Below are 27,277 nucleotides of genomic sequence, written 5' to 3'. Positions count from 1 at the left end.
GAGGCACCAACAACTACACCATGAAGGCTGCTGCAACCGGAGAGGAGTTCTCGAGCTACACCTGGATTCCAAACAGACAGTGGCAGTCACCAGAAAAGGTTTCCACTCTGGTGCCCATGGTGGGACAGGTACCTGCATGACGCAAACGATTGCCACTGGATGACTACTCTAAAGGTTGGTCGATCAAACCTAGCCAGTGATGTGGCAGAAGAAAGGCCGGGCAGTCTGCCTCCAAGGAAGCCCTATGGAGCCTAGTCCCACTCTGTGATGTGTGGGAGTGACGGGAGTTGGAATTCCTTCATCGGCAATGGTTTTGGTCTGGGTTACTCCTAGAGGGCTGGGCAGTTCAAGGCACCATCATCTTGTCTTCCCAACATTGTCTTCTCTGAGGAAAAGACCAGCCACAGCTTCCTCCTAAGTTCATGGATGGTAAAAGAAAAAAAGACACTATCCAAGAAGGATTTTTCCAGGACAATGGAAGAGAGTGTTGACCATGGTATATATGGCTAGCCCACAAATACACATCTGAAGTCCAGCTCAGGCCACTGGGGTGGGTGCTACGGAGATAACAGTGTAAAGCTTGACTCCTCAGCATACAGACTGCCTGGCCAGGACATCAAATACAATGCAGGTCATTTCTTTTCCACTCATTTTCAAGCACTTATCTCATTTATACAATTCCAAGATCAATGAATCTTGGCAGTAAGGTTGAGTTGGTATGTGATGCAGACCGTTTAATTAAGGATAGGGTGTTTTATCAGCTCTTCCTAATCTTTCTTGCCTCTGGCCTATGACTTTTAATACTGAGTTGATCTTTATTTTTAATCCATAAGGCCTTTGTTCGCATTCGTCGTCACTGCATTAACTGGGTTTCTAATGCAGACTCACACATGGGAGTCGGCACCTCACTGATCCTCAGAAGCAAAATTAATAAAGCAGTGCTTGAACTTCTTGAGCCCACATGGAGTCACCGAAAGTAGATCTTGCTTGTGTCTTCTGGAATTTGGGCTCAGCTCTGGACTTCAGGAGACAGCACCCAACCTCACCTTCCATTCATCAATAGCCCCGAGCCTAATCCTCGGCCCAACTGCTTGCTTGGAAAAGCCTGGAGTAGAGTGGACAGGAGCCCATTTTCCTAGCAGGTCACTCTACACACATTTATTGACCACTCTACATGCCAGGCTCCGGCATATGAAAGAGAACCAAGAAAGTCATAATCAAGTGGCTCCTGCCACCATTGGTGGTCAATGTTCATGAAAGGAAAACTATCCTGGTGGATGGTACAGAGTGAATTGTGTTCCCCCAAAGCTATAATGAAGTCTTCACTCCTGTACCTATAAATATGGCCCTGTTTCTATATAAAAGGTTACTTTTGTTGTGGTAACAAGGGCATACTAACAACAACAAAAAAGCTCACTGCCATCATGTCAATGGTGACTCATAGTGATCCCTTGTGGTTTCTGTGACTATAAGTGTTTATGGGAGTAGAAAGCCAGTCTTTCTCCCAAGGAGCTCCTGGTGGTTTCGAACTGCCAACCATGTGAATTGCAACCCAACTTGTAACCACTATTGCCACCAAAGGCATTCTAGAGTAGCCAGTATCCTAAACCCACTGCCATTGAGTCCATTCCAATTCATAGAGACCTTATAGCACAGAGTAGAATATCTCCCATAAGGTTTCCAAGACTGTAAATCTTTATGGGAGCAGACAGCTTCATCTTTCTCCCAAGGAGTGGCTGGTGGGTTTGAACCACTGACTTGGCAGTTCGTATTATCGCTGTATTATAAGGATCCTTTGCCAGAGTAGAGTGATTCCTAAACCTAGTACCTTCTATGGGATTAGGAGTAATGTTTTCTAAAAGAACAGAATCTAGGCAGATATGCAGAAGAAACAGACCATATGAAGAACCATATATTAATCAAGAGATTCCAAGGAATGCTCAGGGCAACTGACAAGGAAGAATCCACTCCAGAACCAACACCCTGATTTGGACTCCTAGCCTCTCAAATAGTGAGACAATAAATCTTCCTTAAAACTACCCACTTATGTGTTCCTTTGTGCAGCAACGCATGTAACTAAGATAGCCTAGCAAAAAAAAAAAAAAAGATAGCCAAGCATGGAGGTTGAAAAAAACCTGGAAAGATCATCTGCTTTATTCTGTTGCCGCTAAGAGCCAAACTAGTCCATCCATTAACAAAGAGCTGCTAGATGTCTGTGATACCTGTTAGGTAGCTTAGCCTAGGGAATTGGGAAGTCCATTTATGCATGCCCAGGAGAGCCAGCAAAGGACAAAGCTGGATTTTCCCGCCAGTGGGTGGAGATGGGCGTTACACCTGGAGCAGCCCACCTGGGCCAGGTGACTGCAATTCAGCCAATGGGATCGACCTGGGGTCGTTCACCACGCCTCCCCCAGGAACCCTTAAGAAGGCAGGAACCTAGAGGGAGAGGGTCTTGCTTGGGTGGTCTGGTCCTCTTCGGGGGAGGAGAGAGATCCTTGCATGACCTGAAGCAGTCTCTGCCAGGCCACATGGTCAAAGGAATCCTATGGGTGCCGCGTAAAACCTGATGCTTCTTTGAACTTTCATTAAATTCACTTGGATCACGAGCCCGGCTTCTGCGTGAAATCTTTCTTGTGCGGAGCCAAGGACCGAGGCTGAAATCTAGTCCCGGAGAGAGAGACCTAACAATACCCTTGACTTGTAGACTTGATGGGTATCTGAGTGTCTCTGAAGCGACTGCAGCGCTACGACAGCTCTTGACGGTAGAGTGTCACTGGCACATTGGTAAAACGTTAAGAAGAAACCCCACGTTTAAGTTCCAGACTAGTTGCTTCCCTTGTCTAAGCCTCGAATTCCTTTACTGTAGCACGAAAGGTCTCACTCTCCTATGCCTAGGGTGATGTTGTGGTTGAAGTGACAGACGTCAGGGCAGCAGAGTCAGGAGGTGGGCAGCAAAATGCCACCATCTAAAAGTGGGTGATCTTGAGCAAGGTAACGATCTGTGTGCCTCAGGAATTGAATGGAAAAATGGAGATAGCGACAGCAGCTACATCAGGTTGAAAGGATTCATAAAATAAGGCCTATAAAGAATTACCAATGGCTCATGTTGTAGTAAATGTTGCTAATGAACAAGGAAACAAACAAAATTAGCTGGAACACAACTGTCCCTCCGTATGCTTGAACACAGACACGTGAAGTTACCAGTAAAAAGCTTTACTACACCTCATGACATGGATGGGCCTGGCAACCAGTATGCTGAATGAAGTGGGTCAATCACAAACGGGCGACTGTTGTATGAGTCCACTATTAACAGGATAAAGACCAGGACAAAGACAGGCTTCTGCTCTCAAGTCCTGGAGTCTTCCAATCTGGTCCTCCAGGTAATGAGGGAGCGTGTCTTCCTCCTCTCCATGAACCATGGATGAGCCCCTTGTTGGAACATCTTAAGAACTACTTCAAGAAAGGTGGCCTCACTCCAGGTGGGGTCAACTTCTCATGTTGTGGGACAAGGGAGAAGATCAATCAATCCCTGCCATGTGACAGTGTACCATGGTCATCCCAAAGACACTCCTACAAGAGCAATTAGTGATCTTACTGGGAACTCAGGTCAAGGGTAGCAGGGGTCATGTCTGCGTCAAAGAAGGCAATTATACTTCTGATGATGGGTAAAGTGGGTAGGTGTGGGGTACAGAAAGATTTCTCCCAAGTATGCCAATCCTAGCTGCTTGCTATACATGGTAAACACTTCGAGGTCAATGAAAGCAGGTCAGAGGTTATTCTCCCTGGGGGTTATCCGGCACCTAGAGCAATCAAACTGTATAGGCTGCCCCACCCTAAGCAGGGCCCACTCCCTTCTGATAAGGATTGTTCCCCTGAAGGAGAGTCCAGGGAGGTCAAGCCCACTCAAGGATGACCGAGGTTAGGCCGCCATCATGTCACATATATACCCCTAGTCCTTCCCCTTCCTATTATGTGTACACCCCTAGATCATCCCCTTCCTGTCACACTTATGCCTATTGTACAACCCCTTCCTGTGACATATGTCTTTACCTGTAGTTAGGGGGCTCCCATACCCCTCAAAGATATATAAGCCTTGATTAGAAATAAATTGCTCTCTCTCTCTCTTGCCCTCTCTGCCCGCACTGTGCGTGGACCTGGCTGGTGAGATCATGGCCATCCAGGAGGTGAGCATGCTACCATGAAATGTGTCTGACTCCTTCATTTTACTCTCTCCATCTCTATTATTCTCTATAACTTTACTAGAATCTTTATATATATATTAACTGTACAAGTGCACTTATTGGACCTGTGATAGTGTGAGGGGCTAGCTTCCCCCACAGGTGGCATAACCCAACACCTGGAAAAACACTTAATATTACATGTGTAGCCCCCATGGGGTAAAATATACTTGGTATTATATTCTTAATTGGACACTTTAGCTATTCAGTCATCACCACAATAAATTCTAACACTTTCTTTGTCCTTGCACTTGTTATTGTTATCCATGTGTTATTTGTCATTGTTATTCATGTAATGATTTTTAATTGTGCCAAAAATATACACAACAAAACATTCTCCAATTCAACAACTTCTACACATATAATTCAATGCTGTTGATTATAGTCTTTGTGTTATAGAATCATTATTGATAGCCTTTTCCAAATTATTCCACCACCATTAATATAAACCCAAAGCTCTCTAAGCAAAAACTGTTCCTCCTTCACCCATGGTAACCATTGATCAAGTTGGTTTTTTTTTCCTTTCTTTTAAAAAAATAATTTTATTGGGGGCTCAATTGCATCAAACACACTTGTATATAGGTAGCCATCATAATTTTTAAATAATTTTCTTTCTCCTTGAGCCCTTGGTATCAGCTCCTCTTTTTGCCCCTCACTCCCCCACCCTCCCAGTCTTGTGAACCCTTGATAAATTAAATATTATTATTTTCATATCTTACACCATCCATTGTCTCCCTTCACCCATTTTGGGCACATTTTACCTAGTTTCTATCTAGCCTTTGGTGACCCAGGCAGGATGGTGTAGTCGACTGGGACTTCAGCCTCTGTCCTTCCAAGGCGTCCGACACCCTTCATAGCCCTCACCAGAAGACCCAAATGGGAAACCCCACTAAGTGAACTGGACTTTACCTAAGCGCACGTGTAGCTGATCTAAGGAACACAAATACTCCCTTGGACGTAAAACTTACGTCGCCTAGTGGACGAAGAATGAGATAACTGCGATCCCAAGGTTAGGCGGTGGTTGGGCTTTGGTTTAGTTCTGATCTGTTGCGTTGAGGGCACTCAGCGAAAGGTGATCTGGAACCAACGTATATTTGGTTTCATATATTCATAAAGCAATATATATTTGTTTTCTATTTTTGTGCTCTCTCTGCTTTTTTGTGACACGATGTTGGTCTAGCAGGCACAATTCTGCCTGTGTAAATGAGCGCTACTGAACGTTTCACCATATCTCCAACCCTCATGGTTTGTGTAATTAATGTCTAGCCACGTAACTGATTTAAGAGTTACCTGGGGCATGGAAGGGGAGGTGTTGTAGAAATGCAGGAGCAGCAGCAAGGGGTTCAAGAAGGAAGACAATGTGCTGACGTGGATTGTGGTGACGACTGCAAGCTGTTCTGACTGTGAGTTGTAGAATGGTGTGACTGTTGAATTGTATGATGTGTCGATTATATCAATAAAACTATTTTAAGCAAAACTTGGCTACCAGATCACAGAAAACTTTAATATATAATACTATAAAAATGTGAAGCTATCCTTCTTCTCCATAGTCTTATCTAGGTCTATAAACTTCTGAAGGTGATGTTTCCATCTCTCTAATCCTTCCCCAAATAATTCTGTGCTCGGTGATTGGCACCATGTCCAAGTGGCAGCTTGGACATCCTTGGGTGACCCGGCTTGTGTCCCTGTTCAGTGACCTTTGTAGTTGGGCAGTCTGGAGGAACGAGTGGAGCTGCAGGGTGATGGGGTAGGTTTCCCAATGAAAGGTTGTAGACAATCCCTTGCTCCCAGAGAAAGAACATAGGCCTTATCATCATGGACAAAAATTCCTCAGCACAACACTTTTGGCCTTTTTCTCACCTGTGCAATTTTTGATTTCTCTTAAACCCCTTTCGTAGTAAGCCCCTGTGATGATCCTGTGCCATTTGAGAAAATCTATCAAGAGTACCCCTTTCGGAAGCCTTTGGAGCGCACCTCTTTAGCTTCCATTTCAGTGGCCCAGCAGATTCCTGGAAAGACACTGTGTTTTGTTTTTCAAGACACTGGACGGAGTCGAAGGCAAATGTGTTACAGAGAACTGATCTGCAGCCATGCACTGATTGCAGAGACAAGTGTCCCCACGTCTTGTTTGGAACAAGCCTGTGCATGCATGAACTCGATCTTAGGAGAAATACATTTGAAGTTACCCGTGTGTGTGTGTGTGTGTACCCATGTGCGCGCACGTGCTGTTGCTATTGTTGTTCCCTGCTGTCAAGTCAACTCCAACACACAGCAACTGTGTGTGCAACAGAAGGCAAGGTTTTGAGGCCTTCCCCATCGTCAGCATGCTTGCTGAACAGCCTGCTTTTCTAATTCAGAGTCTCCATTGGCTACTCTGTATTAGTAGACCATCAGGGCAGTCCTTGTCTGGCAGTCCGGCTGAGACCTGTCCACCAGGGGTGACACTGCTGGTATTTGAAACACCGGGGCATAGCTTCCAGCCTCACAGCAACATGTAAGTGTGACGAACCAACAGGTGTGTCACAGATTTTCCCAGTAACTTTTTGTAAGGTAATATGCAAACTGACAGGGGGTGAATTATATAGCCAGATACAGAGGGAGAGATAGAGCTATCTCTCCCATTAATAAAGGGCATTCCTGGTAGCACCACCACTGTTATTAGGTAGGAGTGGAGTCCTGGTGGCATAGTGGTTATGTGTCGGGCTGCTGACCACGACATCAGCAGTTCAAATCCAGCAGCCACTCCATGGGAGAGAGATAATGCAACCTGCTCCCTTGAAAACGTACAGCCAAAGAAACTCAGAGGCAGTCCTATGCTGTCCCATAGGGTTGCTATGAGTCAGAATTGACTGAAAGGCATGGGTCATTATTAGGAGTCACTGTGTGGACCTAGGACTCAGTCATCCAGTATTAGAAGGAAGGACTGTGCCCTCTCATGGAGCGAGATGATTGAACCGACAAGATTCTTGGGATCTGTGTGCTGTGCCTGTCCCCAGCTCCACCATATCCAACCCCCAGGCCACTCTGTTCCGCTCATTCCCATTTATGCCATTAGGAATCAGGCTAAGATGATTCTGTTCTCTTTTTCTTCCCTATGCATTATCATTTTCATTCCATAGAAAAGTATCATAAAATGATATTGAATGATCTTGGCTTTCATGGCTTTAAAGAGCAAATAGGTGCCACCCGTCCTGCCGCCCATGCTCCCATCACACTAGACCACTCCGTGGCCTGCCCTGTGTCTCTCCTCACCGGGGTGCTCAGCTAGCACGTGTGCAACTGGAGACGGGAAGAGATCTTCCTCTGATTTGCCACAGCGGCGTCCAGACCGCCACTGCCAAGAATGCTCCCTGCAGCCGGCTGAGGCAGCTCCCGCAGGAGCCGCGGGCCCATTGGCAGCGCAGTGACCAGGCCAGAATGCCAGTCTGCATCTGCAGGACTCTGCAGCCAGCCAGGGTTCCCGCCTCCAACTCATGGGCCTCACATAGGACTAGCTGGAGAAGCTGCCCAGGCCAGGTCCCTCCAGTTCAACCAGGGTTTCTGTGGCCTGGGTGCCCCCTGGTGGCACAGGAGGAACCCTTCCCTAACGAGGCTTTGGGCTCATTCCACCCCAGACCTGTGACCCTAACACTTGCAAGCCCCACCCACTAGCCAGTGGGCTGATGGCCTTGAGGGGACAGAGCTGGCCAAACATAGGAAAGCTCCAGGCCGGCTGCCAGGGCTGCACATCTTAAATGGACCCTCAGGAGGGGTGCCCCTCCATGGGTCAGGAGACAGGGCTTAGAGCCTCTTGGGTCAACAGCTGTGGGACAATCTCCAAGGTCTGGGTCCCCCACCCCCTCCACCCACATTCCCTCCACCCCATCCCTGCTTCTGACTCAGGACACAAGGGCGTGGCCATTCCCTGATAGACTCTCCTGGGATTTCCAATTCCCAAGAGCTTGTTCTGGGAAGAAGAGGGAAAGTGTGTTCAGAGTTTGCATTTAAGGGTTCTTTACACAAAGTCCTCTTCCCCCAGAGACATCATCCTCTCGTTCTCCCGTTTTGTTTTCTTTTGTTGTGTTTTCTGGCAGTCTCTGCTACTACCTGCGGCTCCCAGTTTGGAGAATTGCTCTTCCAGATTGGGCTTCCACAAAGATGTTTTCTGCTTCATTTCCCCCGCCCCCAGATGTGTTTCCTGAAAGCAGACACTCAACAGCAGGTGCTGAATGGCCACTGACCCCCTTAGATGCCAAAAGCCCTGCAAGACTGAGACATCTCCCCTCCTGGACCACTGTGCTTGTGAGTGATGCGGGACTGTGAGTTGGAGCGACTTCGGCACTTTCACTCAGGGGGTTATGGCACCTCACAGAGGCAAGTGTGTCTGGAACACAGTAACTTGGGTGAAGGGCAAGGCAATACTCAATAAGAGATTGTGCTGCACACATAGCCAATGGAAAGGAAGATGTCATCGGGAGATCCACAAGCGTAAAAGACAGTGATTACACACACAATCCTGCAATAATGGAACGAGTGGACAACATCTATGAATAGGTCATATATGCAACTTGAGCAGACGTTTGAAGGCCAATGGGATTCGATCCACGGGGTTTGGCAGAGATTGTCTCTATCTACGTATTTGCCAGTGCTGCAGGTATATCCAAGGATATTGTACAGCACAGAGGGGGAAGTTCTGAAAATTCCCCCGTTATAACCACATACCTTGAACGATTGACTTACTGAGCTTAGGGGTTTAAGATCATGGTCTCAAGGGACAGCTATGGCAACTGGCATAACAGAGTTCACCAAGACAATATTCTATATTCTAGCATGGTGAGTAGAGACTGGAGCCTTAAAGGTTTGCAAGCAGCCATCTAGGATACAACTATTAGACCCTCCTTGTCCAGAGCCAGAATGAAGAAACTCAAAGACTCCAAAGAACAATGAATCCAAGGGACTGCTAGGTTGCATTGGACCGCAGCCTCAACTACGGAGACCAGAAGAAATAGAGGTGCCTGACGGCTCCCATCAACGACTCCAGTCGGGATCATAAAAGGGGCTCCGAGACAGAGGGGAAGGAAATAAATGGAGAACAAAATTCCAAATTATGAGAAAGAGCAGATGGCCTGGTCTGGCAGACACTGGTGGAACCCTTAAGACTGTGACCCTTAGAGACTCTTTGCCCAGAGCTGAATCCACCCCGCCCCCCGGGGTCAACTTGCAGCAAACAGTGTTATTTTTGTTACTTGCCACTCCAACCCACAGCAACACCATGTTTGTGATGGGTACGGATTATGTCAACTCGACACTCCTGGGTCAGGGGCAGCTCCAATTGAGTCGGAGCCCGATGACACCTCCTTGTTGTCTTAGTCCTTTTTGTCTAAGTGAGACCGAGAAGAGTCAGATTCTCCTTGGCCCTTTTTTTTCTGCCGGAGCCAGACTTTGTGTCTGGTTCATATGTCTCCAGTGGTGTCTCCTGCCAATCCCCACGTCAATGGACTCCTGAGCGTGGATTCATTCAGGTGCCTGCAGCTCTCTGGATCCACTAGCCTGTGCTTCTGCTCTCTCTGCTTCATCCTCCCGCTTCCTGTTCGTCAGCTTCCATGGGTCAGGAGAAGCCTGGTGTGAACCGGACTTGACTTAGCTATGTGAAACCATTTCCTGATGTAACCTCTTTCTAGATACAAACACAAGCAAGCCTCGCTGGTTTTGCTTCTCTAGAGAACTCAACCAAACACGCTGTACAACACAAAGGACAACTGTTACATACACAATCCTGTAACACTGCCTGCTCCTGTGCCGGGCAGACCCACGAAGTCAACACCATCAAGGAAGACTGTACTCCTCAGTATAATCAGCCATAAGCTGAAAGGGCAGCATTTGCCCAAAAACAAAGCTCAGGAGACAGGAAGGGGCCGGGAGAAAGGATGAATGGAAGCAGAGCCTGGAGGAAGTGGGGAAAGTGTTATTACATGGAGAGGATGGACATCAATGTCTCAAAATAAAACGGGTATAGGTTTTTTAATGGAAAAGGAATTTGCACTGTAAACAAAGCAAAGAGCCAGGCCCATTGAAGACTCATTGGCTGCAGGATGTGAAGCTTCCGGGGCACACACACAGGCAACAGCCCCAAAGCCTGAAGATGAGGCCTTGCCTTTACTCACCGGAGTTTCTTTCTTTTTTTTTTTTTTTATTGTGAAATATTTATGTGTTTTCTTTTTTTTTTAATTTATTTTAACAATTTATTGGGGCTCATACAATTCTTTTCACAGTTCATACATATACATACATCAATTGTATAAAGCACATCTGTACAGTCTTTGCCCTAATCATTTTTTTCTCTTTTCTTCTTTTACATTTTATTAGGGACTCATACAACTCTTACCACAATCCATACATATACATACATCAATTGTATAAAGCACATCCATACATTCCCTGCCCCAATCATTCGCAAGGCATTTGCTCTCCACTTAAGCCCCTCCCATCAGGTCCTCTTTTTTTCCCCCCTCCCTCCCCATTCCCCCTCCCTCATATGCCCTTGGTAATTTATACATCGTGGTTTTGTCATATCTTGCCCTATCCGGAGTCTCCCTTCCCCCCTTCTCTGCTGTCCCTCTCCCAGGGAAGAGGTCACATGTGGATCCTTGTAATCAGTTCCCCCTTTCCAACCCACTCACCCTCCACTCTCCCAGCATCGTCCCTCACACCCTTGGTCCTGAAGGTATCATCCACCCTGGATTCCCTGTACCTCCAACCCTCATATGCACCAGTGTACAGCCTCTGTCCTATCCAGCCCTGCAAGGTAGAATTCAGATCATGGTAGTTGGGGGGAGGAAGCATCCAGGATCTGGGGGAAAGCTGTGTTCTTCATCGATACTACCTCACACCCTAATTAACCCATCTCCTCTCCTAAACCCCTATATGGGGGGATCTCCATTGGTCGACACTTGGGCCTTGGGTCTCCACTCTGCACTTCCCCTTTAATTTAATATGATATATATATACATATATACACATACATATATACATATACACACATGTACACATACATACACACACTTATATCTTTTTTTTTTTGCATGATGCCTTATACCTGGTCCCTTGGGCACCTCGTGATCGCACTGGCCGGTGTGCTTCTTTCATGTGGGCTTATTTGCTTCTGAGCTAGATGGCCGCTTGTTCACCTTCAAGCCTTTAAGACCCCAGACACTATCTCTTTTGATAGCCGGGCACCATCAGCTTTCTTCACCACATTTGCTTATGCACCCATTTGTCTTCAGCGATCCTATCATGGAGGTGTGCAGTCAATGATATGATTTTTTGTTCTTTGATGCCTGGTAACTGATCCCTTTGGCACCTCGTGATCGCACAGGCTGGTGTGTTCTTCCATGTGGACTTTGTTGCTTCTGAGCTAGATGGCCGCTTGTTCATCTTCAAGCCTTTAAGAACCCAGTCACTATCTCTTTTGATAGCCGGGCACCATCAGCTTTCTTCACCACATTTACTTGTTCACCCACTTTGGCTCCAGCCGTTGTGTGGGGAGAGTGAGCATCATAGAGTTCCAATTTAATAAAAGAAAGTATTCATGCATTGAGGGAGTGTCTGAGTAGAACTCCCCGGAGTTTCTACGGCCTGGTTTCTAGCTCAGCCCCATTGCTGTCATCACGGCCTGAACTCACGGTGAATGGAAAACGTTCAGTGATGCCCAATGATGGGACACAGGCTTTGGCCAACGGGGGTGGCATCTCTTGGAACATAATGGTCCCACTGACCTAGGCTATAACTAACCTAGAGGAGGCCCCCACAGACAAGGTGGGGACCTGCCAAACTATCAGGCAGCGGTGCACCCCGTCACTGGGGTGCAGTCCTACACGGCTGGGACCAGTAGCTAGGTGGACTGCGCCCTGCTTCTCACCTTCCCACGTTGGTGCAGACAAGACATACTCCTTTGACTTCCAGTCCTCATAATGGCCGGCTAGAAACTCCCCACAACAAGAGGCTCAGGGAATCTGCACTTAAGGCCTAAGGCCACCTATTGGCAACCTCACTATGTGGCAGTTCCTAATAATCTGGTTTCCGACAGCCCTGGAGAAAGCCATTATCCCTTAAGCAGGCTCTCACTGAACGATCAAGCCCTGTCTCAGTAGCCCAAAGCCCCAGGGGATCCCACGGGCCACCTCCTTCCTCCCAGGGAGCTTTCCAGATTCCCAGCATCGCCAGCCAATCAATCCCTGCTGGAGAAGTTCACACCCCACCCCTTTCACAGCCCCCAGGGCTTGCTCCACCTCCCAGGGACAACTGGGGGGGGGGGCGGCGGGGGCACTGGGGGAAAGACAACCAACGCTTTTGGCCCCCACACCCACCGGAGTCCTCCAAACTCCTTGGACAAAATGGGTATACGTCATTTCGGAGACTCGCCCCGAATTCCCTCAGGGTCTTTGCGTAATTTACAAGGCACTGCAGAAAGGATCACGTGGGCAGTGCAAATTAAACATGCTGTGTGGATTGGTGCTGTTTGTCTAAAAAAGCTGCTGGTGTTAGTGGCTCTGTCCTTTCCGATCATAAGCACAGTCCCCTTAACACAACGACAGATCTTTGGAAGAAGACTAAATGCTTGGTCTTTCTTGGGGGAGCTGTCAAAAAGATGGCTATTAGGCTGCCTCCTCTCGTGAAAGTGGGGAACACCTCTCATATTGATGAAGCCTGGCGTGAAGGCTCCAGTCCTTCTTGCCACTGAAATGGTCTCCCCTTTAATGGCCGTATCTGGCCACCACCAATGGGTGGAGGCTCATGATTGATTTTCGCAACTGAAATTGTTAGGTAGCTTAGCCTAGGGAACTGGGAAGTCCATTGACGCATGCCCAGGAGAGCCAGCACAGGACAAAGCTGGATTTTCCCGCCGGTGGGCGCGGATGGGCGTTACACCTGGAGCAGCCCACCTGGGCCAGGTGACTGCAATTCAGCCAATGGGATCGACCTGGGGTCGTTCACCACGCCTCCCTGGGAACCCTTGAAAAGGCAGGGACCGGAAGGGAGAGGGGTCTTGCTTGGTCGTCTTCGTTGGAGGAAATTTGGGAGAGAGATCTTTGCGTGACCCTGAGCAGTCTCTGCCAGGCCGCATGGTCAAAGGAATCCTATGGGTGCCGCGTAAAACCTGAAGCTTCTTTTAACTCTCATTAAATTCACTTGGATCACGAGCCCGGCTTCAGCGTGAATTCGTTCTCTTATGGAGCCAAGGACTGAGGTTGGAATTTAGGCCGGAGAGAGAGAGACGTTACAAAATGTGCACGTATCAGCGACGAAAGCTCTGATTCCTACTGCTGTAAAACTGTGGGAGGATGTGTGAGAGGCCTAGGGCTCGTTGTTTGCAGTCCTAGACTTGGCCAGAGTTCTTTTATTTGGTGCCCATATTGGAGGACGCTGGGCCGCCGTTTTTTTTCTTGTTTTCACTTTCAAGGGCGGCCATCAATCACAATGTGTGTGCGGACAGGATTTAAATTCACTCCAATTAAGCAACTGCCACTTATGTTGGTGACATGCTTCTCAAGGGGCCCTGGAGGACATAGTCGGGAGAATTTACAGCAGGCCTAGTCTAGTGTCACCTTCGGCAAAGGCTGGCCAACTGCCCTCCTCCAAACACAAGGCCCCCCACGTCTGTGGAGTTTCTCAGCATGATGTGGCCCCCTACAGGTGGGGAGATGCCTCGTGCTACAAAGCACAGTCAGGGACCCTACTGTCTTGTGCCCGCACAGCACATTCTAGGGCTCGCCATGCTCTAGAGGCGGTCCATGCCATACTTACCATTGCAACTCACACCTGGTCGTGCCACTACACACAAGCCGGTTCTTTCCAAGCAAATGAGCCCCAACACAGATCCAGTGCCTGGCCCTGCATCATCCAGCAAGCACCTCCCCCGGTACCCCAGGTTCAGACATCCCTGTAGAATCTTCATGGCAACACCCAATTACACCTCCCATAGGCTCTGGACTAAACAAGGCTCTCCCAGACATTGCACACTCTTAAATGCCCGCAGCTAACCCTACTGAGCACACAGAAATCTCCTGAACCAGCAGCTGGGCTGGAACTTGCAGTTTTATCCTCACTCAAGCTGCCCCCACCTTCCCTTAAAAACCCGGTAGCACCTTTGATCTGTTTGGGCTAGCCACTTGGGACACCACCTTCCCCCAGTATGGTCTCTGACTTCCATGACTCTTTGCCCCGACTTTGTCCACTGATGCACTTTGCCCCCATCTCACATGACATTGGCCCAACCCAAGTGTTTGCTGCTGAGGATGATGTTGGCTCAGATGACAGCAACTTATGCCAAAGGAATGAGCGGGCAGGCAACAAGCTCCCAGGCCAAAACTATGAGAACCCCTGGGCATTGGCACGGCCCACTTTCAGGCCAACTTCACATAGGTAGTGGGTGAGGTCACGTGGATAGAGAAACAAATCCAGAGATACACATATGTGTAAGAAGGAGCTTTCTATGAAGAAGTAACTATATAGCCATAAAGCACCCTAGCCCAGTCCAACTCAAGTCCATACGTCTGACACTAGTCCATAAGTCCCTCTTCAGACTCACGCAGCCACAGGCAATGATGCAGAATGCAGGAAGATCAGTGGCTGGTGGGTGCCAAGTCACATGGCTCCAAAGGATGCATCACCACCACCCTCCTCCCACACACCTCCACCCATCCTTCCCAGTGCCTCAGGATAGCCCTCCCTCTTGTACCTCTCGGTCCTTGGTTCCTTTCTTATCAGACCTGATACAAAACTCCGCAGCATCATTTCCTTCTTTATACCCAATCCGTAGATTTCCCCCTTTATATTTTATTTTGTTGTTGAGAATATACACAGCAAAAAAAAAAAGGAAACCTCACTGCTGACTCATAGCAACCATACAGAACAAGAGAGAACTGTTTGTGGTAGTTACATAATCTATTGTCAATTTGACTTATGAGTGAATGGGGTGGAATTTGGCCTGTCAATCAGGTCACAGCTTGATGACCTCATTTGGAATCACTAAGGAGATAAACAGCTCATTGGAGGCGGGACCCATGCTCATGTACATGGGGACAGATAAGAGCTGGAAACGTAGGGAATCCAGAACATAAATACCTCAGGACCAATAACGAGAGTGGAATACCAGCAGGTTAAGGGGAAGGTATGGGAAGAAGGGGAACCATTCACAACAATCTACATGTAACCCCTTCCCAGGGGGGCGGACAACAGAAAAGCAGATGAAGGGAGATGAAGGTCAGTGAAAGACATGAAAAATATATAATTTATAAATTATCAACGGCTCTTGAGGGAGGCAGGGGAGAAAATAAGGAGCTGATTCCAAGGGCTCAAGTAGAAAGAAAATATTTTGAAATGATGATGGTAACAAATGTACAACAAATGCACTTGGCACAATGGAGGGATGTATGGATTGTGATAAGAGCTGAATGAGCCCCCAATAAACTGAATTTTTCAAAGTGCATAATCCCCAAGGCAGACCTTTTAAAAAATTTTACTAGTTAAGCTAAGTGATTGTTCGGTTTTAAAGTACCTTGAGGGGATCATTTGGTTTCAGGCTTAAAGGTTATCTCTGGGCAATAGTTTCAAGGGCTCATCCAGGCTCCAGAAAGTCTGGAGTCCACGAGAATTTGAAATTCTGCTTTGTATTTCCTTATCTTGATCCGGATTCTTCTATAGAATCTTGTCTCAAACCGGCCTGTGATGTACCTGGGCACCATCCAGTTCTGGAGGTGGCGTAGCTGATAGGGCAATTCCAAATCCTTTCCCCACTCCAAATTCTCCTTCTTCCTCCCTTGAAGGAACACTTGGCCCCAGGCCCTAGCTGAGCTCTGGGAGGCAGAACAGAAGCAGGAATGGGCTATCAGGCTAATTGACTGGGTGGTCCTCTGAAATCAGGGCCCTAAACGTCCAAGGCCAGCAAGCGGAGCCCGGCCCGCTGGGACCCGGGCAGCGACCTGCTGATTGGTGGCCCTGGACTAGTTCTCGGGTGGGGGTCGCCCTGTCCGCTAGGGGCGCTCGTGAGTTGGCATGGACTCGAAGGCAGTGAGCTTGGGGGTTTTGCTGGCGGGGTTCGTTCCTCGTTCCAGCTCGTGTTAGTCCCTCGGGCGCACGTCTGCCCCTCCATGCCCGTGGGCCTTTCCATAGCGGGGCACGGGCCCTCTCCGCACTGACCAGCCGGACTGACTGACCAGCCGAGCTATTGCCAACGCTAGGCCAGCGGTGAGGGTCTCGGAGTCAAGGTGAAACCATCCCTGCCTCGGGGACCGAGCTCGGGTCCGGCGGCGACCTCTCTCCCGGGGGAGCCTGTCGCCACGCCTGGCGGCAAAGGTCCAAGAACACCCTCCGGTTTCAAACGCGAACGACGCGCCGCGGAGCTTTTTGTCCCTTGGGCGGCGCCGTCGGCCCGCGCCCAGCCCGCGTCACGTGACCGCCGAGCGCTCGGCGCCCGCGGAGGAGGAAGCGGCGCGCGGCGGGTCTCTCGGGCCGCGGGTGGGATGGAGACGACCTTGGAGCAGCACCTGGAGGACACGTGAGTAGCCGAGTCTGCTGGCAGGGACCCGAGGTCGCGGCTCGGGGCAACGACGGGCGGGAGCCCCAGGACGGAGCTGGGTGGGGCCGCGCGGCCCCGGGGGGTGGGAAGTTGGCGTGGGAAGCGCCTGGACGCTGCAGGCCTGCTGGGCTGTAACCCGGAATGGACACTGCCTTGCCCTTGAACCTGGCTCCCCACCCGGGTTCTAACCAGAGGCCCTGTCCTGTCGCTGACGTCGTACCGGGTCGCTCCTTCAAGCGTTGGAGGAAGTAGCTTTGGGGAGGGTGTACAGGTACAGAAAGCCGACCCCTGAAATCCAAACGTAAACAGACACACTCGAATGTCTCCCACGGAGGAACGCCTCACTCACTACTCAGCCTGGTGCTTAGGGAGCTGAGAGCGCTCGTAATTCTCGAATGTGTCTCATTTATGTGAGGCAACCAGTTAACATGGGCTGCGAACAGAAAGACTGGGGGACCTGAGGCCTCCGGGGATGCCTGGGACTTCCCCAAACTGCGGAGCACAGTTGGGCTCTGAAACACAGGGGATGACCCTGCGCCAGAGTCCACTAGAGAGCAGCGTGGGAATGTGTTCCCAACTAGAAACGTCTAAGGAAGTTTAAAAACAAATTTCCACCTCTGCCCCGCAGCTTCCCTCTTCCTCTGTGGGAGGCACCCGTGTTCACTTAAAACTGTGTTACTTAAGAGTTAAGCAGCACTTGTTTTAGATGAGTTTCTATGTTAAAGTCTGCATTTTCAGCAGGGATAGAAAACACAGCCATTACAATGCCTGTGTCCAGATCTTATCTCGCGGTACATTTAAGTCCATTTTTGGTGTTAGCTACAGGGCGACCCCATGCACACTGGAGCAAAATGCTGCCTGGTCCGACACCATCCCCGGGATTGGTTCCATTGTGGTCTGTAGGATATTCATTGGCTGATTTTCAGGAATAGAACCCCGGGACTTCTGCTGACAGTGATGGGGTGCATTGGCTGGGGATCAAACCTGGGTCTCTCCTGCATGGAGAATTACATGAGAATTCCACCACAGAACCAACTCTGCCCGATCATTTTAATTTAATTTAGTTTTTCTTGCAAGGTAGAATTCGATCATGATAGTTGGGGGTGGGTGGAAGGCAAGTCTGGATAGAGCAGAGGATGTACACTGGTGCAGATAGGAGCTGGAGGCACGGGGAACCCGGGGTGGATGATGCCTTCAGGACCAGGGGTGTGAGTGGCGATACTGGGAGGGTAGAGGGAGAGTGGGTTGGAAAGGGGGAACTGATTACCAGGAGCTACATGTGACCTCCCTGGGGGACAGATAACAGAAAAGGGGGTGAAAGGAGACGCCGGATAGGGCAAGATATGATAAAATAATAATTTATAAATTATCAAGGGCTCATGAGGGGGGGAGCGGGAAGGGAGGGGAAAAAAGAGGACTTGATGCAAAGGGCTTAAGTGGAGAGCAAATGTTTTGAGAATGATGAGGGCAATGAATGTACAGATGTGCTTTACACAATTGATGTTATGTAATGGATTGTGATGAGTTTTATGAGCCCCTAATAAAACATTTAAAATTAGTTTTTCTTCTTGAGGTAGTGGGAAGGGATGTTGGTTGGATTATTTTTGTTGTTGCTAACGGTTGAGAAATACCAACTTAAAAGCACCTACAATAGTGTCTGTCACCTCAGAAGCGTATGAATTCAAAGTTACTTGAAGTCCTTTGCTCACGTTACTTGTTTCATCCTTCCTATGACTCCGGAACTAGAATGAAGAATCCATCCATTGTTGGCGTCCTGTGCACAGATTCACAAGGACTGAACCTGGGCTGTAAGTATCTCTAGGTACCATATCCTGTTAGAGTATACTTTCCGGATACTTCTGTAAGAAGAGAGATTACGTCCAAGTAACCAGGTTAGAAACTTGGAGTTTTTCAGCTGGCATTTTTGAAAGTAGAAATGTACCTTATAGTCCTATCATTAAACATTTATCTCTATTAAATCACAGTGAATCATTTTCATTTGGATCTAGGAAGGACCCAAATAATGACAGCAGTTATGATTTATTGATTGTTTGCCACATGTCAGGGCTGTGCTAAACTTTACATACTTTATTTTCAATTTTCACAATAACCCTGCAAGATGGGTTATTCGGTCAACTGTGCTTAACAAACCGTGAGTAGATAGTAAAATACGGTTCTTATAATATAGTTCAGAGTCAACCACCAGCTAGGTTTAACATGCTTCTCTTCCCTTTTTGCTGACTCTCTACCAACTGTGAAGCCCTTGTCAGGGACTGGTCTCTCCTGGTGGCAGATCCAAAGTACGTGAGACAAAGTCTAGTCATCTCACGAGCATTCACGTTGTACTTCATCCAAGACAGATTTGTTTGTTTTTCTGCCCGTCCATGGTACTTCCAACAGTCTTCACCAGCCCCACAGTCAAAGGCATCAATTCTTCCCTCGACCTTACTGTCCAGCTTTCACATACATATGAGGTGACTGACTTGAGCACACCTTAGTCCTCAAAGTGACACGTTGGCTTTTTAACACTTTCAAGAGCTCTTTTGAAGCAGTTTTGTCTATTGCAATATATTGTTTGATTCCCTGGCTGCTGCTTCCATGAGTGTTCACTGTGGATCCGAGGACAGTGAAATCATGACAACATCAGTTTTTCTCCATGTGTCGTGAGGTTGCCTGTTGCTCTAGTTGTGAGGATTTTTGCTTCTGTTACGTTGAGGCACAATTCATACGGAAGGCTGCAGTCTCCAGTCCTCCTTGCTTTCAGCAGGCAGTGTGTCATCTGAATATTGAAGGCTGGCGAGTCTTCTCCAGCCCTGATGCTGTGCTCTGCATCGAATCCAGCTTCTCAGATGACTTGCTCAGCATGCAGAGTAAATAAGTATGGTGAAGGAATACAACCCACATCTCCTGGTTTTACACAATGTGGTATTCCTTTGTTCTGTTTGAACAGTTGCATGTTGGTCTGTGTACAAGTTCTGCGTGAACTCTTAAGTGATCTGGAATTCTCGTTCTTCACAATGCCATCTTTACATTCGGATGATCTACACAGTCAAATGCCTTTGCAGAGGCAAAAACAAAACAAAACCGTGACAAACCTCTTTGTGGTATTTTCTACTTCCAGATAAGAACCATCTGATACCAGAAATGAAATCTTTTGTGTTGTGCCAGGTCTTCTGAATTCAGTTTGAATTTCTGGCAGTTCCATTTTGTTGTACTGTTGTAACCAGTTTTGAATTATCTTCAGCAAAATTTTACTTGTGTGTGACAGTAAGGATACTGTTTAGTAGTTTATACACTCTGTTGAGTCCCTTTCTTTGGGATGGGCACAGATACGGATTTCCTTCGATCGGTTAGCATAGGCAAGGGAGTGCTTCCAGCATTGTGTCCATTTGTTGAAACAGCTCACTTGGCCTTCCATCAATTCGTGGAGCTTGTTTTTTACTAACGTGTTCAGTGCAGCCTGCACTTCTTCCTTTAGTACCATGCAATCTTGTTCGTATGCTGCCCGTGAAATGCTTGCGTGCTAATGAGTTGGTTCAGTGACTAAGTATTCTTTCCATCTTACCCTGATCCTTCTTGACTCGTTCCATGTTTTCCCATATAACTCTTCAAAATTGCAACTTGGGTCTTAATTTTTTTCTTCACCTCTGATCTTGAGAAATAGTGAGTGTGTTCAAATAAGTGATGTTACACTTCAGGAAATAAATCTAGAAAGGTGAGTAACCAAAGCATTCAAGTAGACTAGTATTTACTTTTTATCCTGAGAATTCAAGATTCAGTTATTATCTAAAGCATACATTATTAAAAAGTCAATTCTGTTGATACTGAAAATCAGCCAGCTTATTTTTATTATAGCCAAAATAATTGCTCACAGAAAGAAAATTTTCACATATGCTGTCAATGTGGTTTTATGAACTTCTGAGTGAAGGCTATTCTAAACTTTGTGGTTGAGCTCAGTTAAAGGAAGTCAGACCACCCGTGAGGTTTTAATTAATTGGTCTCAACAGGTCTCTTGCCCATACTGTTTTCTTGTCAGTCTCACCTCTGGATTTCTTGTTGGTTTCAATACAGTTCACATAAAATGGATGTTTGACTTAAATTACCACTCCTTTGTATCTTGGAAGGAGCCCTGGCAGTGAAGTGATTACACGTTGGGCTGATATTCTAGAAGTCAGCAGTTCAAAACCACCAGCTGCACCTCTGGAGCAAGAGGAAGCTTTCTACTCCCGTAAAGAGTGACAGTCTCAGAAACTCGCGGGGGCAGTTCTACCTGTTCTTCAGGGTCACTATAAGTCAGAATTGACTCTGGAAACGAGTTTGGTTTTGAGTTTTATATCCTGGAAAAGGTGTTTACAGACGGTGCTTGGGGGTGACTTTGAAAACCCAGTGTTAACATGTTATCCATTGATCACAGGACAGTTGTGTGGATCTGTCATTGATAGAATCAGTTGATTACCAGGTCGAAAGCATTCCACGTTAGCAACATTGGGCATAAACATAACCACCCTTGTGCCCAGAGAGGATGGCACCGAGGTGTTCCATTCTGATTGCTCTGAATCAGAACCGACTGCGGCACCTGCACAGCCACCTCAACAAGGGGCCGGACCCTCTATTTTTAAGTAATTCAATGGGAAGTACTTCTAGCTCCGTGCCCGTGTTTGGATAAGGAGGTAACAAGCTATCTCTGTCTTCCAGGCCGTGGGACCCTGTCGGATGAGCATGCTGGAGTGATATCAGTGTTAGCTCAGCAAGCAGCTAAGCTAACCTCTGACCCCACCGATATCCCTGTGGTGTGTCTAGAGTCAGACAACGGGTGAGTGGATGTCAACAGATCCCTTTCCCCTGCAGTCACAGAGGCCCTGGGGAACGAGATGGGGCTGCCCTGGGATCTTCACTGGTTCCTCATTCCCAGACCTGATGGTGGCTTGAATCTAGTAGAGATTGACTCTCTGGCAGCATTTTGAAGGAGAGTCTTTTGGACCACAGTGGCAGACACATTGATCTCTCAAACGAATGTGTTTAATTGAAGCCACCATGAAAAGCTAAATGAAACGCACTGCCGTTGAGTCAGCCCTGATTCATAAGTGACCTTGGAAGGAAGCGTCTGAATCACAGTGAAGGCAGTGAGGTGGGGCCACCTTGGTTTTTGGGTCTCACAAGTTTTCCACCATGGACAGGGTGCAGTCTCCCCATTTTTCTGTCACTCGTTTTAGTAGACAATATCCGAGTTTCCCTTCTGTGGCAGGTTTGTGCCTTACACAAGTTGTGCTTTCACAGGCTTTACTGTCTGAAGCGCTACCATCGACCAAACTAGAGGAAGACGAATCAAAGAACAAAGCGCTTGAGTAGAAATAGGCTGTTCCAAAGATACTCTGTGTGAGGGGTTCTCAGCAACACGAAGCGAAGGCAGATTCCGTAGTGTGCCCAGTGTCACACAAACAAAGTGTATGCACACCCACTCCTCACTTAACGTGGTTAGGTTCCAGAGACCTGGCCGTTGTGTGAAAAAGGCGGGGCATTTTGCTTTCTGTTTCCAGGCCATTCTTTGTCTGGTTTTCAATGTAGGAACTATGATCATAGACATAATATCAGCCAGGTTTGGGTGCCACACTCACCATTGTCATGGGTCCAGGGATGGGTCAGCTCTCAGTGGACAGGCTTGACGATGGCACAGCTGGGTAAAGCCGGGCTGTGTGCCTGGAGGGACCCCAGCGTAACCATTCCACTTTCTCCTGTGTTGGGTCAGGGAATTCCTATAGGATGCACTTCCAGGGCTCTTCTCTGCACCACCCCACCCCCTACAGCACTCCCACCCCTCCCTGCCAGCCCTGTGGCTGAAACCAAGGAGCCTGCTTTGCCTTCAGGGCCTGTTGAGGCAGAGGCTTCAGACCCAGGTAGCAGGCTTTGAGGTGTTGTTAAAGTCACACGCATTTCCTCCATCGATTCTTCTCTTCAGTGCCTCTTGTCCACCAATCCCCCACCCACCCAAACCCTAGATTTGAGCTGTAGGGCTTCAGGTCCGATGGGAGCTGGACACCCAGAGCAGGAGCCCAGTGGTTCTGTGCTGCTTACGTGTTCGCCTGGAGACCGTGGGCACCGAAACGGCACCATGCCGGCTGGAAGGGGCAAAAGTGGAAGGCAGTGCAGCCCAGCTTCTCAGAGTCCCCTGGAGACATGCTCCCTGACCCCTCCCACCATGCCCACTGCCTCGGTGATGCACAGAGCAGTCGGATAGTGGGTGTTCGGCAGTGGTCTTGATGCACAAGCGTGGGTCATGAGGCAGTCGACAAGTGAAGAGTGCGTGTACAGTGTGTACATGCAGAGGAGGAACTAGGACAGTGTTGATAGTGGCTGCCTCTGGCTGCTAGGATTATGGGATTTCAGTTTTGTTTAATACTTTTCTGTCTTTTCCCAGTCTTTTATTGTACAAGGAAAACAAATATTGTACTGGTAACATTAGAAAGGTGGTAAATCCTTTTTCATAGTACATAGCTCCCAAGTATCTACAATGGTCTGTGGTCCCCACGTGAAGGAGCCCTGACTATGGCGTCGTGGACTGCAGGTTGGGCTGCTAACCACGGAGCCACCCAGAGGGCACAAGGTGAGGCTTAACTGCAGAAACGCACAGGGCAGGCAGTTCTGCTCTGTCCTGGGAGTCGGAATCAACTCAGTGGCACCGAGTTTGCTTTGGGTTTTGGAGTGCCCAGGTGGTGGGAAAGGATCTTATCCTCAGCTGCTAAGTACAAGCTCATAGGTTCAAATGTATCCAGAGGGACCTTGCAACAAAAGCAGGGCCATCGGCTTGTTCAAAGGTCACATTGAAAACTGTTGAGCAGTTCTTGGAGCCAGGGATGAGCAGGCGTCTGCGCCTCAGCAACAAGGGTGGCGGGGTGGGGCCGCAGTTAACCTCACGCTGGCTCCCGGTGGTGCAGCTCCAGCAAATGCCTTCTGCTTTGTCTTTCAGGAACATTATGATCCAGAAACACGACGGCGTCACGGTGGCAGTGCACAAAATGGCCTCTTGACAGATCACCGCTGCACCCTGACATGTTATGACTTCTGTCTCCTACAACTATTAAATCCCAGCAGCTAGGCCATGGCATGCCCACTGGGCAGTTTTCCATCACGCTTTTGAACATTTCCTTATGGTTTAGGTGAAAGCCGACAATGCAAGTTCTTTTCCCATTGGACAATTTATACCACATTTCATGACATCGGTTGTGATCTCTCCCCACTCCCACCCCATTTCCACTCCCCAACTTGCCTGCTCCTTCTGCCTTTTGCTTTGGGACAAACGCTGCCCATTTGATCTCTTAGGGTTGAAGGCTGAGGAGCACGTTCCCTCTTGGTGTTACTTGCTGTTCACCCCGGCCTGTAGGCCAGCCTATTGTTCAGCTATGGGCAAGCCTGGCGGTGTAGAGGTTAAGTGTGGGGCTGATCACTGCCATGTCGGCAGTTCAAACCTACCAGCTGCTCCCCGGGAGCAAAGTGAGGCTAGCTACTGTTATCAAGCATTATAGTTTTGGAAACTCATGGGGGCAGTTCTACACTGTCCTACAGGATCACCCTGAGTCAGTATCAACTGATGTTAGTGAATTTGAGTTTGTTTTGGGTTTTTTAATTTAGCTGTAAGGTGAAGCTTCTCCAATAGTGAGCTCAGTTTTCAAATGGAAAAGGTGTTTTAAGCCCAGTCTCAGGATTCCACCAGGTCCTTAGCAGATCAACAAGCCTGAATTTGGGTTTGTCCTACATTTTTCTCTCCCGTCTACACCCTTCTGTAATCTCTGTTCTGGTTTCAGGAGAGCGGATAGTGTGGTACAGTCCTTTGGACTAATAGTTTGTGTTCGTCTCTGACTGTCTTTAACCCTCTTTGCTCCAGATGGGAGGAGACCAGGAGTTGTGTGTGAGGCGGCTACTTGCAAACTTTTCAGACTTGGGATAGTTTGCTATTTATTTCAGAGTAAGCTGCTTTGGGGGGGCACTCTGGACTAACCTATCACAATATTGGTGAGAAAGGCTCATGTGTAGCAGCAGCATGTCCCTGATGCCTTTTATGTAGAATTTATTATATTCAATAAATCTGGTTGGAGGAATGTTTGGATCTTTTCTGGATTCTTTACATTAAATATTTTGTGTTCAATGATTACATTTTTTTAAAAAGGCCTTTCCAACTCCTCGTTCATAAAATTCCTGAAATATCTATATTTTCACAGGGATATTCATTGATATTTGAAAAAATCAAGCATTTCCCACCCCATAATAATTGTAATAATATAGTTAATATTATTAAGGACTCACTGTGTGCCAGGTACTCAATGGCTTCTCATTAACAACTTTCCTGATAAGAGTTCAGTGCCTAGCAGATTCACCAGGTTGACTCAGGATTCCCACTGAGAGCCTGAGCTCACACCACCACCGCTGACGTTTCTGTGTGTCTGAAGAAGTGCTCAGGAGCAGTAGGCATTCAGGAGATACAAATCAAAATAACACGTGTGCCACCTCACATTGGCATCGATAACAGGAAATGACAAATGCTGGAGAGGTTGGAGCCTTCAGGCACTGCTGATAGGACTACAGCTCCCTAACCACCGTGAAAGGAGGGTGGAGTTTCCTCGAACCACTGGGAGTAGCATTACCGTATGACCCGGAAATCCTTGCATCTGGTGTGTACCCTAAAGAAATAGAGCCATGTCCAGAACAGATTTGTGCACACATGTGTTTGCTCCGGTACAACTCAAGATCAAGAGGGACACGGCCCAAATGCGGTGGAAGGATGGATAAACAGGTGTATACAGACACTGGGGAATAGTATGCATCAGTTGAGAGTAATGAAATAAGCACCTGGTGATGTGGATGGATTTGAAGGATACTATGCTAAGTGAAGTTCCTTCAAGCAAATGAAATTTGTTAGCAAAAATCCAGGTCAAGGGTTTTTTATCTAAAAGAAACAGACTGATGATTGCCAGGTGTGGGAGGGAGAGGCAGGGAAGAGGAAGCAGCAGGTAGAAGGTGGACAGGTGTTAACTTGGGTAAAGGGCAAGATAATCTACAAGTGGGAGAAGAAAAGGGGGTGGGGAAGCAGGGCAAACTTGGTAAGTTGTCTAAGTTGTGGAATGTAAAAATGATCTGAAATGTACATTCCCACCTAATTCATGATAAAAAGTTTAAAAAGGGGGGTGGGGGATGTTTGGCCAGAAGAAAAATTAAGTGAAAATATAGGTCAGTGTTACCCTCTCTGACCTTTGTCATTCTCTGCAGACTCTACAAAGATACAGGATGAAAGGCAGGAAAGGCTTCATTTTGTTGAATTGGAATGAAGCTTCTGTTCTTAATACTTTTTAAGCATCTACTAAGTGTAAGTTGCTGCGTAAGGACAAGGATTTTGAAGACCTCGCTGGAGCTGAATGCCTTTTCTAAGACCTGACACAGTATCTGTTTGTTTTCTGAGTTCCCCGCTGGCATGTAAATGCTGAGGGTGGAGGCTCTGTCTTATTCACAGATGTAATAATAAATAGTTAATATTATTAAGGACTCACTCTGTGCCAGGTACTCAGTGGCTTCTCATTAACAACTTTCCTGATCACACGAGTTATCAGAAATCAGCAGAGCAGCTCCTAGAGCACAGTAGGCAATGAGTATTTGCTAAGTGAAATATGCATAATGCAAAGGCGTTTTATGATCTGATCTGGCCTACAAAGATAGACGCTATGCTTCTTACAGATGACGGGTTCCTAGGTAGAGGGAATAGCAAGGACAAAGACAGTGATAAGGGACCTTTTTTTAAAAAGTATAAATGGAAGTTAGGGCAACTAACTTGAGTGTCTACTTTTCAAGAACTCCAGTCCCGTCACTTTTAGCAGAATGAATTTTGGCGCAGGGGACAGTCCACGTGGAGCTGTCAGATTAACCTGAAGTGGATCAACTACCAAACGCCATGCTTATCAATGTACTTCTAGTTCCTGTCCCAGGGCAGCAGCTTTCTCTGAATCTGGCCTTGGTTTGTAGCTCTAAGATCATTTACTAGGGATTGATTGGTTAGCCTGTAATTTGCTACAGTCCCACAGAGATTGACTGGTTAGTCAATCTGAGCATTCAGCTAGGCTTAAAAAAGCTAATCCCACAGAAGCTAAGGGGAACCTCCCTCACTACCATCTAGCAGAGTTTCCCATACTTATTTAAATTATGCCATGTCTCCCTAGCAATTAAACACGTTTACACTCTAGCCTATCCTCTAGGAGGAAGAGTGGGTATCTGCTTTTGCAGCTCCCTCCGCCTGGATCATTCCAGCACCGCCTAGGAGCCAGAATTACTCATTTTGGGAAACTGATCTAAAAGAACCTGGAACGAAACAATTTGCGATGTGAAATTGAAAACAGATCAAAAACCGTCTTAAAAAACCTGGTGCAGAGGGTTTCCTTTGCACCTGGGACCCTTAACTGGGTGCCTACACCGTGGACTCCCTAAACCCCTGGAGAGCAGTGAA

The 27,277-nt window shown here is 47.7% G+C and overlaps 1 protein-coding gene across 1 annotated transcript; it reads left to right on the top strand.

The window, feature by feature from the left end:
* The first annotated feature begins 16,505 nt into the window (after nt 1-16,505).
* LAMTOR5 (late endosomal/lysosomal adaptor, MAPK and MTOR activator 5) lies at nt 16,506-24,887 on the top strand. Its single transcript, XM_075559252.1, has 4 exons — nt 16,506-16,773; nt 18,541-18,602; nt 21,490-21,607; nt 23,759-24,887. The coding sequence occupies exons 1-4, from the start codon at nt 16,739-16,741 to the stop codon at nt 23,817-23,819; spliced, it is 276 nt and encodes a 91-aa protein (XP_075415367.1). The 5' UTR covers nt 16,506-16,738; the 3' UTR covers nt 23,820-24,887.
* Nucleotides 24,888-27,277: the final 2,390 nt, after the last annotated feature.

The sequence above is a fragment of the Tenrec ecaudatus genome, chromosome 1, assembly GCF_050624435.1.
Source record: "Tenrec ecaudatus isolate mTenEca1 chromosome 1, mTenEca1.hap1, whole genome shotgun sequence".
In the NCBI taxonomy this organism is placed as follows: domain Eukaryota; kingdom Metazoa; phylum Chordata; class Mammalia; order Afrosoricida; family Tenrecidae; genus Tenrec; species Tenrec ecaudatus.
Note: the sequence above shows the minus strand (reverse complement) of the source record. Positions and strands in the feature narration are given on the sequence as shown.

Bases quoted from the DNA above. Each gene is read 5' to 3' on its own strand.
- LAMTOR5 (XM_075559252.1), top strand. From the start codon at position 16,739: ATGGAGACGACCTTGGAGCAGCACCTGGAGGACAC. The intron at 18,603-21,489 runs GTAAGTATCTCT...TCTGTCTTCCAG, and splicing joins ACAAGGACTGAACCTGGGCT to GCCGTGGGACCCTGTCGGAT. The intron at 21,608-23,758 runs GTGAGTGGATGT...TTTGTCTTTCAG, and splicing joins TGTCTAGAGTCAGACAACGG to GAACATTATGATCCAGAAAC.